Source organism: Varroa destructor, unplaced genomic scaffold (genome assembly GCF_002443255.2).
Source record: "Varroa destructor unplaced genomic scaffold, Vdes_3.0 BEIS01000003.1, whole genome shotgun sequence".
Taxonomy (NCBI): domain Eukaryota; kingdom Metazoa; phylum Arthropoda; class Arachnida; order Mesostigmata; family Varroidae; genus Varroa; species Varroa destructor.
In genome coordinates, this window is record NW_019211456.1 from 43,342,735 (window position 1) to 43,355,491 (window position 12,757).

General features: G+C 39.7%; 1 protein-coding gene across 10 annotated transcripts in view; it reads right to left on the reverse strand.

Annotated features, from left to right (window-relative positions):
- Positions 1 to 928: 928 nt before the first annotated feature.
- LOC111247749 (serine/threonine-protein kinase OSR1-like) overlaps positions 929 to 12,757 on the reverse strand; it is a 40,524-nt gene continuing 28,695 nt past the window's right edge. For 9 of the 10 annotated variants that reach the window (XM_022799060.2, XM_022799059.2, XM_022799054.2 and 6 more), the window contains 7 exons: positions 8,249 to 8,505; positions 4,463 to 4,707; positions 4,084 to 4,258; positions 3,593 to 3,873; positions 3,236 to 3,459; positions 2,626 to 2,977; positions 929 to 2,381 (listed from right to left, as the gene is read on the reverse strand). In XM_022799060.2, the coding sequence (XP_022654795.1) occupies positions 2,022 to 2,381; positions 2,626 to 2,977; positions 3,236 to 3,459; positions 3,593 to 3,873; positions 4,084 to 4,258; positions 4,463 to 4,707; positions 8,249 to 8,505 (1,894 nt within the window). In that variant the 3' untranslated portion in view covers positions 929 to 2,021. The remainder of the gene's footprint in view (positions 2,382 to 2,625; positions 2,978 to 3,235; positions 3,460 to 3,592; positions 3,874 to 4,083; positions 4,259 to 4,462; positions 4,708 to 8,248; positions 8,506 to 12,757) is intronic. The other variant, XM_022799055.2, reaches the window with a different exon arrangement.

Sequence of the window (12,757 nt, forward strand, 5' to 3'; positions counted from 1 at the left end):
TTTTGCAGTGTAAACTTGAACTCTATCTTATTTTTTACCATGGAATTGACAGGCATCCATTTTTCGCTGAGTCCTACGACGTGCTCAAGTAACGACGCCGCATTAATTTTATCTCATTGGGTGCGCGCAATTAAAAATATAATTATAGAGCTATCTCAAGCAAAGGCGGGGTACTATTTCTGCGATAAAACAATAGTGCCAAATAATTAACTCTTTGGTTCACATCGAGTAGGTCAAGGCTTTTTTTATATAAGGAATGCATAATAGTGCCTACTAGTATTTCTAATAGATCAAGGCTAGGCGTAGTTCTGGCGGTAAAAATGTTTTTCGGGGCAGACCTGCTCAAACTGCGATGGCGCAGTGATAACACGTTTGCCTCGGAAAAACACAGAGGTATTTTAAATTCAAAGCTAGATGTAGACAGACTTGGTTGCCAGCTGGAAGGAGCCCGTGGTGTGAAGCAAAGCTTAATAGCTGTATCGGATTTTTGAGAACTTGAAGCATTTGAAGACGCTTTTCGCCAATAGCTCTAAGTAGCTTACTTTTACTTTCGTTTTGGCCAACTCCTGTTGCACGTTTTTCAAGACATGTTGCATGATTGCTAAGGCTATTAAGGAGACTTAGAAAAAAAAAACATTAAATAGAAAAAAATAATTTTAATTCTCTTTTACAAGCAGTTTAATCTTTACCAATGTTTGCTTTCTTTTATCCAATTTGTAGAGCGGTTATTTTGTGGATTTACCCAAAATAGCTTACCATATTTCCGGGGCATCAAATGTAATTCAAAGTATATCTCAATTCAAATTAACAAAAGAAGACTTAGCTTTTTTTTTTGTACAGAAGCTACTCATATGCGCAGCACAAAATTGCGTCTATTTGCTACGAAGTCAACTATAAGCTCGCTAAACTCAATAAACAAAGGCTTCAGTTTTATTTAACGAACAGATATAATTTATTTTCAACATATTTGACAACACATTTCTCACAAGTATAGCTTTTCATAATGCCGCTGGGCGAAGCTTTACGTCAAACTGCCTAAAGATAGCTCTAAATACATACTATCGATAGCAGTTACTTTTTTAAAATTATATTCATCTAATATCATCACATGAAACATATGAACTTTTACCACCATCACCAAATGGGACGTAGATTTCATTGACAGTATACAAATCAAATATCAACTCCCAAAAAATGTCAATAAAGGCACACGTTGACATCTCAGTGACTTGATGCAAGCAAGTAATCGATTTTTTCGCCTTGGTTCATAGTTTGCTACAATGGAAGTTGTGAAGTTTATGATGGATAAAGAGCTTTCAACGTTCGCCAGCAGCACGACACGTATGACATGGGTTTTGTCATAGAAAAATCGTGTATATATAGAAACTAAGCGAAATATCAGATTGAATAAAACAAACGTGTTGGGTTGACATCAAAAGTAATCTCATTAGTCATCGACAGTAAATTTTGTTCATTGTATTTAGTTACCCTCAATCCTCTTCTTGTCGTGGCCACACTTTGATCTAGTTTTACTCAAATAAATGCATAGATATAACATTTATAGAACAATGATATGCCACGATGTTTTCATGTGATCCATTTATGTATAGATCAGGTCAGGGCAACATTCGCGAGGCATCGCTTATGTAATACGGATCAACTTTTGTTTGACAGATACAATTCCTGGTGCTGTCTCAAAAGTGCGTAGTACAAATATAAATAGGCGTTTAAGTTATTTTGAGAATAAACACTTGTGCTATTAATGCCAATTTCAAGCTGTTTTTCCAATAAGTAGCATATATTGCGATTTCTGCACACAACCCAACAAATTGTTATCCATTATGCTGTGACTTGTCAAATCTTGCCGTTTTTAACGAATTTTTGTACGTTTCTGGGCGACGTAACTTAAATTGTTGCAGCTAGAGATTACGTATTATGGCGGAATATCATAAGTTATTTCAAAAAAAGAGGTGGCCAAATTATTCATACCCTCAAAGCTGCTGTGGCAATGCGGCAAACGCTCATCCAATAATCTTAATCTGTGCGTAGCCTACAAGGCGCTGTTGATCGGGCTCAGGCCATGCATCAGAGGGTGCCAGAGGGAACACAATTGACTTCCCCTGTTGAGGGTCCTCTACCAATTTCTGGAGGCTTTGCAATACAACATCTTGATCCTGATCAGGAACCAGGCCTGCGCCAACCAATTCAGCTGCTAATTCTTGAGGGCTGTCACGCGACTTGAGAAATTGGAATTTAATATCATTTAACTCCTTTCGTTTGTTACGAATCCGAAGAGCAAGATTGAGTTCGGCTTCATCATTGACAACAATTTTTGGCACGTCGACTACAGTGTGCTCCGTTTGTTCAGGAATTTGCTTTTTCTGAAATCAACAATAAAGACGTATAATAAATAAAAGTGTCTTTCTTAACTCGATAAAAAGGTTATCCTCCAATTTCTTGTACACTGCATCTAAGTACAAAATCGTGTTAACCTGAAAATTGAGTACAACAGGTTGTAAAGCCTTGAGTGGTGCAATGCAGAAGTAATAGAAAGCAAATTGAGGGGACATTGTTCGGTTGTGCTTTTTTCGTTAAAAAAGGCCAATCATTATCAGTTAAACACACCCTTTTGCCATTGCCGCTTTCTTGTGTTGTCTTATTGAGGCTGCTATTATTGATGCCGGCGGCGGTTGCGATCTGCCTCGCAGCGGCTCGGTCGGCGCGACGTCTTTCTATAGTCGCATGATCCCTAAGACGCGCGTGCTCGCTTTCTTCGTCCGATGACGAGGTGTTTTCTCGATTAGCCATTTCAATGGCCTTCTGCCTAAGAGCTTTTTCTTCCGGAGAAGCGACATGCAATGGTGTGTCACTGTCGTCGGAATCTTCCGAATCTCCTTCAGTAATGTCCTCAATTTCCTCTTCTTCGGACCAGACCCAATCACCTGTGTCAGGATTCACGGAGCCCCGTCTATGGCTTCTACACATTTAAACAGCGATAACAATACATCATTGTAGGTTTCGAAATGTATGCATATGAAGGTTAACTAAGCTTGATTAAAGCTTGCTTCATAAGTAAATAATTATCAAGCTAATGCGACAACGTGGATATTATATGTTGGCTATATACATTCATATTGGTTAAACTCAATTGGTCGGGTCGATGAATAATAATAGCAGTCTGTTTGTAACGTTTTTATAAGAAAAAGGAAGCGGCCTAAACCGTTGAAGAACGTACGCGTACTTGAGGGCAAATGCTTCACTGCCTCGGCGTGATCTTCGTAGCTTTTGTGCTCGCTGGTTCATACCGGGGGTGCAGAGAAGCAGCGCTTGCGTTAGGTATCGCTTGTCCTTAGCCTTCTTGAAAAACGGATGACGTAGTAATTCAGACGCGGTCGGCCGCTTGTCCGGGTCCTTCTGCAGACAATCAGTGATCATTTTTCGGATTGTCTTGCCATACGTCTGTGGACAAATAAAGAATCCATCTCTAGTGGGCATGTGTACATAAACTTGTTGCCCTTCAAACAGTCCTTTTGGCTACAACTACAGCTTGTGAACCTGGCAAAGGTTTGAGCACATGAATGATTGTACTTACCTTATATTGGTCTTTATCTGAAGCGATAGTGTCGAGACTCGGTGGATCGTTTTGTAAGGTGAGCATAAGAACCTTCATTGGCGGGTATTTGGCGTAAGGAGCGGAGCCAGTGATGAGTTCGAGCGCGGTTATACCTACGCTCCAGATATCCGCTTTATGGTCATATCCCGTAACTTGTTCCATAACTTCAGGTGCCATCCAACATGGAGTACCCACAAACGTGTGTCGAGATTTCGTGCGGCAGAATGAATCAGTATTAATCCATGCAGATACACCGAAGTCTGAAAACGCATAACTTATTTCTTTAATAACATCTAGATCGACATACAACCTATAATCAGAGGCCAGTGTATCTTATAAATGCAATATTTTTCTCATCAAATAAACAGTAAGTTGAAACAAGCACAAATAATTAGACAATCCTGAATAAATTTTCCTATATACGCTTTGCGCAACCAATACTGTTTAACAAGAAACAAAGTCCCACTCACCGGCAATTTGTACGGTGCCATCCTCACCTAGCAGGATATTGCCAGCCTTGATGTCTCGGTGGATTTGTCCGTTATGATGGAAGTACTCCAGGCCTTTCAGTACTTCGCGAAGTACAGTGGCAATGGTAGCTTCGTCGAACACTCCATGTGTGCAGTCCTCAGCCTTCATTTGATGCTGCAAACCCAATAAAACCCGCAGCTCGACATTAGACATTTAGAAATATGTCAGCGATTTAAAAACCTGATCATATTTTCAACGATCATTCAGTAAGTTACGGCAAAATACACGCAGAGCACAACAATGGCAAGATGCCAAAATCCAGTTTTCCTAACAAGATTTAACGACTGTCGATATTCTGCATGTAGATTTGTGTTTTACCTTGATGATATCGAGAAGACTGCCGCCAGCTAAAAGCTTGATCACTAGCCATAGTTCATCGCCTACAACGAATGAGGTATAGTAAGAAACAACATTGGGATGACTGCACGCTCGCATTGCTTGGATCTCTTTCAACAGTTCGTCCATTGAGGTGTTGCATTTCTCGAGGTTAATACGCTTAATCGCACATCGCTCACCCCGAGGCCGACAGAAGGCCGCGTGCACAACGGCGGTAGCTCCAATGCCTGTAACGAAAGGAGATTCTAGGTGTAATTAGTGAACGTAAAATAGAGCCCACATGAGATATTGCCCAACCAGATAGTCTTAGACGTTACGCGTGTAAAAAAGTCGATCGAAGATTATTTCAGTGCAGACAGCAAAGCCTTGGACGGTCAATTAATTATTATAATTAACTGTAACATTGCATACGGAATGTGTTACATCTAAATCTTAAAGGCTTTTAGTGACCATGTGTCTGTCGTGAATGGGACAAACGATAAACGAATTTCTGGCTTGCGTCTAACTTGTGTTATACAGAGAACTTCGGAAGTTAAATAATCATAACTATGGTGTATTCGCCCGATGAAAATGAATACAAGTGCGATAATACGACGAAAGTATGGCGAAACCTTAAATTCGACTCTTTTTATCCCACCGACAATTAAACTTTAGCTTAGATGTCAAGGTTAACGCGCTCATCGTGACAACGGTAATTGATCAGTACGAGTTACTATAATAATTCGAATACTTTATTCAAATTTGAGCAAGTAAATATCCCAGAACTTCACGTAACTTCTTTGCCTAAAATAAATAATGAGGGATCTTATTATTATGCAGACGGTATCCGTATATATTGAAAAATGTATGATGAATTCGAGTATTTACTAGATTTCATGTTTCCAAAATCTAGCGGGCACCGTTACATAACATGCTTTTGTTTTCTCATTCCTGTTTGGTAATCACACGCCAACTCAGTTTCAAAGGTATCATATAATTGTATGGTGTCTCAGAACGTTTGTTTCTTACACAGGATTCGTGTTAGTCAACCAGTCAGAAATGGCAGTGAAGGTGTTGCCTTTGAGTGTCCACCTGGAAGTAAGCATGTAAAGAAGTAACGTACAGATGTGGTTCTTTGAGCTATAGGTGCCTTGTCGACGATGCAAAGCGACCTCATTCAAGGTCGCCGCTCTACTGGCCAGCTAGCGGCCAAACAATACGCCTAGAGCTTGTGCACAAAAATAAGTTTTCCTATACTCACTGAGTTTGAACATGACGTCGCGTCGGCACAGAAACGATATACGTAAAAGTACATTAGAAAAGTATCATGCGACCATATACCTGCCGCATTATAGTAGAGAGAAGGGTGCAGTTGTCGATACCTTGAGATCAATTTCTGAGTTATACAACGTGCGTGACTGAACACTGGGAATATTGGACCGAAGCTGATATCGAAATTATTCAAATTTATGAGTGAGTGAAATGGCGCATGTGACGACCTAACAGGCCGGTCTAGCCATTTTACTCAGCAGTTCCTTTTCACGTGGACTGCTCTATGAACTTTCCTATTTGTTGAGCTGAGTGCTATCTGTTCACAGACGTAAGTAATTGAAACCATATCTTGTTTTTGAGTTTCTTCAATAGACCTCGCTGCTAGATGCATAATTCTTCAAAAATTATAATAACGTCACTTTGTTTTGGAATGGTAAGGAAGTGTACTTAACATTTCACCTTATTAGGAACCAGAAGTTAAATAGTTATCAGTTAGGTTTATAATTTTCAATTTGTAATGACGCGGAGCGTTGTCTGATCGAATCTTCCTCGACAAATCACTGCCGATGGCATTTTATTCTAGGGTAGTCCCCCCCTTCCTTTCTTCAAAATGTCATAATGGCATATGATTACCAAACATGCCTAGTTAGTTCGCCATAAGATTGGGCATGCATATAATTAGCGTTAATAACATACTTAGATATAGTAAGCGTGGACGGTTTTCAATGAAAAGCGTCTGCGGATGGCACTTCTAGAGTACAGTATTTTCTCTCGCTCTTGCAGTTGATATCATAGCGCTGAACGCGGTACCAGACGAATGCACAGGTAACCGGTTGAAGGTGAACTTATAGCACGAGATGATTGAATCTCCTGGATATATTACATTGATAAAATGAACATATCTATGGTTTACAGCATAGTCCATAAAGATCGCCGGCGTGTCAAAAAAAACTAAAACGGAGGTGACGTATTTTATTGGGCGGTAACCGCAGCGTGCAGCCAGCTTTGAGAGGTTATCTATAGCCGATTAACGTGCCTACGCTTAAGATATCACTTTCTATAATAACACTGCTGCTACACGATATCCAATAAACTTTGAAACATCGGTGGATATTATGAAGCGCCATTTATTGCAACGAAGCTGCACCTGGGTAACAGCTAATATTACATGTCCTTTAGGCAATAGCCAGGCGCTTGGTATACTGTGAACGTCTACGTAAGACCCACGCAGGTGATAGTAGGATAACAGTTCGTGTAACAACTAGTTCGGACAATGCGGTAAGCGAAAAAAATCTCGACGAATTCGAGATGGCGACATGCCAGTATCATTTGTGCCTATTCTGTAAATTGATGGAAAAAGCCCGTCGAGTTCACAGAGTAAGAAGCGCCAGATTCCTGTCTTGCCTATCAGCATCTGCTGTAAACGACAATCACCTGGGAGTATACAAAACCATTTAGGGACAACCAACACTGACTCAATACGCTCCTCACTTCTGGCTGCGTATACAGATTAATTAATTGCAATGCAGATTAAATATATCACCCAATATCTCAAGTCACATTGTGTTTTGCTCTTTGTAGTATTCTTATCCACATTGTCTCGTTTGTCCTGCACTCAATGGCACGCGCGTATATTCTGTCGTACTGGGGTTTGCTTTTCATGTCAAACTTTACGACGTTGATCGCTGCACGTCATTGACATACTATAGCTGCCCGATAATTTGCCTTTGTCGAGCTCCCGGCTCTGTTCATCACAAAAAAAGGTCCACCAAAAATTTGAGTCCAAAACGTATTGTGGCATCCTTTAGAGAAAGAACAGTGCCAGTCGGTGGGAATCATAACAATCGCTTGGTCACGCATATCATAATCAGCAGGTGACTCGCACCATTATCAAATCCGACATTTCGACAGCGCAGTGGCCCATGTGAAACTATCCATGTCGAGAACCGTTAGCCCACTGGGTCGTGTTGAACAGCTCGTTTCTTTAGCGGGTCATTTTTGCACCTCTGACCAAGAAGGTTTCATCGTAACTGTGTCGAGACATTGTAACCAGCTAGTGAGTCGGCGACGCCGCTTGAACCAAAAGAGTCTCCAGAAGCTGAGGAAACTGACAGTGAAAAATTTCGAAACCAAGACATAAGCAAGCTTTAAGGGTGTTCGACGACGCTAGTGGATCATGCTAAAAGCATATACACAAGCTCGTATGAGTAGCTCGTCGCCGGAAACAACTATTTTTCATTCACAATATATATTAGATTCAAATGAAAACTGACGCAAATAGCTTTCACTAGCCGTTCGACATGGGTAAATGCTATTTTTGATTTGCGAGGTTTTCAAGTTTTGAAGGCAAATAGCTCCGAATGTAATAGCTTTCAGAGATACATGAAGCGTATAAACATGTTAAATTGCAATATTTTCTAAATTTTTTCCTGTTATAAAGCTTAATCAAGTTCACAGATCATAGGCCTCCTAAAACTGAAATGTGCTCCTGATCCTCAGCGGCGCTGATTTACGTACCAATAATCTCGCCGAGTTCGTAGGCATCTTTATCAGCGGGCCAAGCTTCGCGGGTCCGTCTCACTCGATCTCGTTCATTGCGCTCCTCACGCTCACGTTTGTCAATACGTTCCCGTTCAACACGGTCGCGGTCCTGTTTTTCTTGTTTGTCCTGTTTTTCTTTGTGTTGGTGCAAAAGAGCTGCCGTGGCTGTGAGAAGTTTGTTCACCGAATTGTTACCACCGGAGCCATCCTCGCACTGACCACCCTTCACTTCCCTGTAGTTAGGTCACAAATGCACAAGAAACAGAGGACCAAGAAAAAAATGAGAAAAAATCCGCTGCCACGGAAGTTAGGTGCGATGTAACTATGTATTAGAAAGTGAAATCTAAGTTTGAGAAGTACGAGCTTAGAAAAGTATGTAAGGCCTGCTTGCGAAGACTGCGCATCTTGACAGGTCGGTGTATCCGCATTACCACGACTCAAAATCATACTATTGAAGTATATTTTGACTGCTTCTAGTATCGTCATCTAAAACGGTCAGGTTGGAAAGCTAATGTGGCTTAGAATATCAAGATAGAACTTTGGTGAAAAGTGCAAAACGCATAAATGCGACAAACAAATGTTCCGCTTACATGCAATATCTACGCGAAATAATTAAAAAAAAAAACAAATCTTAGTCCCTACGTAACTTCTAGTGGACTCATAATATCTAGCCTTGGCGGATAATGAAAATGCCCTTGAAAATGAAGAATGCCCGTTTCCTAAGTAACTTAAGATTGAATGTGAAAAGTGTTTTGAGGGTATGGCCAGCGAGCAAACTGTCAGTTTAACAAGATAGAAATCCTAGTAGCTGAACTAGTCAGCTAGAGCTAAGTATCTCGTGGCGCCAGACTTCTGCTGCACAGAACGAACGTGGAACCTCTTGACCAGGGCACGCTCTAATGGGTCGGAACTGGTGCTACCGTTGCGCTAACTCTCTGTTTGGATAAACATGGTGGGGCGTTGTTTAACAATTAGAACGTTCCTGTTTGGAACGTAAATTGCTACAGTCGATTCCATATACCAAAAATAAGCCGTACTCAATGTACGAAGGTTTGTCAAATACAAATACCTATTATAGAAACAACTTCGAAATGCAGGATTATCTATGTAGGATGTGACGCTTTGCTAGAGGGATTCAGAAGACTTGCATTATCCACAACCCACCAGATATGGCAAGCAGAATTTAGTGGTGTATCTAGTCAGAGCTACGTTGCATTAGTATACAGTTGAAATTAGTGGGTTAAATACCTGTACGCAAACCTAGGATGCATTCAAGGCATAGAAGTGCCGTGTAGCAATAATAACAACAAGGTAAAGGTTTAGTCTACAGTGGCGGCTTAAAATCCAAAGGCGTGATGAGTAGGCGATTGCAGTATGTACTCTCCAAGATTATAAACAATGAAACGCCTCTCTATTTAAACAAAGCCCCCGTTATGGTAAAAATATGACCTAAGTCAAGCGATCTCACAAGTCAACCACTTTACGTGTTTGCCCGATACAGGTACGACGCAGTATTTTATTATACGATATTACGTTTGACAAAACGTTACAGATCTCATCGTAATATTGCTTTATTCCGCTCTATAACTTGGCCAATAAAAAAATAACTGTCAATTTTACGCATTTCAAAGACTTCGTCGGCGAAATATACCTTGCAACTACTAGGTTGTCCTTTAATGGAAAAAAACTTTGAATGCATAAAGGATTTTGGCATAATCCTTCTAGAAAGACGCTTTATACGGTCTAAACATTAGTAGGGTTTTCACGAAATTACTGCGATGCCTTTATAACAGAAGGCGAGGTATATTAACGACTGCTTTGAAGAGGCCCTTGAGAGACATTGTTTGAGTATACTTCATATCGCGGTTACCTAAATAGAAGTGTCAAATTATAAGTGGGTGCCAATGTTATTAGAGGTTTAAACATCTCTCCCACGAGTATGTGGATTATAGATCACTGTAGATAGCCTGCAGATGTTGTGCTTTGTCAAACGACCGAGGCCTAAATAACTGGACAGAAACGGCATTTTTCTCAAAGAATACGCAGTGGGCAACACTAAAAATGTTGACAAAAAAGCCGGCAGTAACCCTTCTCTAAGCAAAAAAAATTACACTTGATGTAGATACAAAAAGCAATTAAAATTATGAGTCAATGCGTTTTCTTCTGACAGTCCCCCGTGCTCCATTTTGAGAAACATTGCGTTGTTAATCTCATAAGGAAAGCCTTCGACGAAACTAATGATGAATGGTCGGCGTCTAACGGAAAAAAATCGCATACAGGTACTTATCGTTTCACAGAAATAAAGTTTGGAAACATTTATGTTTCAAGGACGCGGTGCAGTTCACGTAACGGTATGCTATAGTAATTTGTCTGCGAGCTAAATTTGAACCAATCCCTTATCAAAGGTTATAGATAAATCGAAATCTAAAATATGCGGTCTCAGCAATATGTTCTCAAATGCTGGAAGGAAGGTATTTAACGGAACATATTACATAATATAAAACTGAATATATAATAATAATAATAATAAATGATCTCTTCTGGAAAATAGACGTAGGTGAATGTTTATGGAAACGTATTTGAAAACAAAAAAAATACCGAAGTGCATTCTAATGAAAAATTTCTAGATAATATATATATATATATATATATATATATATATATAATTATTTTTAACGACACGTTAAAAAAGTTTCTAAGGACCAAAAGCTATTAAGTACCATAGGAACAAATTCAAGTACGCTGCACACCGTAAGTCGAGTTTACGCCGAAATGTTTTGTAATTCAGTTGCCTTTGCTTTGGTAGAGGAAACTTCTGCAATTTTCATCATTGAAGAAAAAAGAAAAATTACAGCAAAAAAAAAAATTCTGTCGAGACAATGTTTGCAAACCTAGGTGTCGACACACCATATGGCCATAAGCTCGTGACGTAGAAAAGTTCATTTAATCTGGCCACGTTACTTTTAGGATTTTCGTATTGAAATCAGCTGAAAGCTATATCAACGTCTGACAAGGGAAACCCAAGCAGGCCTATCATCTTTGGTGAGTTGTCAAAGCTACGTAAGGTTCACGGCGAGCAGAAGGTCGAACAAGTAAAAGCTATTGTTACATAGATATTCTAGACAATGGTGGAGTATGTAATGCCCGACAATTTTACCTGTTTGCTTTACGAACCAGATTCTGTTGATAAAATTCGTCGTGAACAAACGTCCGAAGCGGCAGAAAGTAATTTTTTATAACTTCAAGTACCATAGCAATCATTTTGTAAGTTCATTTACTTTATTATACTTAAGTTTTATTTATCTATTCGGTGATATTATTGTACAGCGACTGAAGAAATATGTTAAAAAAACAGTCTGTCTCGCTGAATAAGACTGTGCATAATAGCACCACCCAAGCGTATTACTGAATGGAGCTATAGGCAAGTAAGTACCAAACTATACAAATAAATATAATAAAGTGTGTCGTCTAGAGTTGTTTCGGCAAGTATCTTCTATTTCGACGTTAGTATTATATACATCGTAATAAAATAATTTAGTAACGAAATTCGCCTTGTTAGATGACCATACATGTACCCGGACGTACAAACATCGTAAGTAATAGAAACTTTACGACGCTTTGTGGAAAGAAAAAAAGTTTGCTTTAATTAATGGCATACAATGACACGCATTATCTATATGATTATACGAATACAACTATGGTGGCTCGAAAATGCACATGTTAATTTATCGCGGGAGACCTGCACCCGTTATCAGTGATTTTCTCGATGATAAGAGTCACATATCGACGAGAGCCTTCCACAAATACATGCCTTAGTGAAACTAGTCCACATCACATCGTTTGCGGCGGTCATTTTTCTTTCCATTTGTTTTCTCTTCTTGTAAACATACAATATTGAGGTATGTTCATTGTGTCTAAATTCCACTATACTGCAAATGTGTACAGCTATGCTTAGACTTAGCACAAAATATGATCCTGCCAAGTTCCAAATGAACTGGGCAAGCGAAAGGTGTGAACAAGAGGGATTTGGTCCGAAAATGGCAACAAATACCTTAATTCTAGTTGACGTAACGTGTTGATATGTTTGAGGTATTCGGTTAAGCAGCTCGTAATTACGTAAGTGAACCGTGGCTGGAGCCATACATTTACAACTGGTCCCGATAACTTGAGATTTTCAACATATCATTCCAATCTAGGCGCAGAAAAGTAAGGACAGAACTACCAAACGAACAGCTTTCGTTGTCTACTCAGAGTACTTTATGGTAAGGCCAACGTTAAGGACTTGAAAAGGATCAAGGAGATCATTCCGGTGCTCAAAATGCAGTTTAGACTAATAATAGTATTGAAAAGTAACTTGAGTGGTTCCGGACTTTCTTCCAGTGATGTTAAGAGATGGCGCTGAGATCTGCAGTGTCGGCACGTTCATTTACCTTACCTTAAAAAGAAACTTGTAATGTCCGCCATTGTTTAAATTGTAGGAAAGGG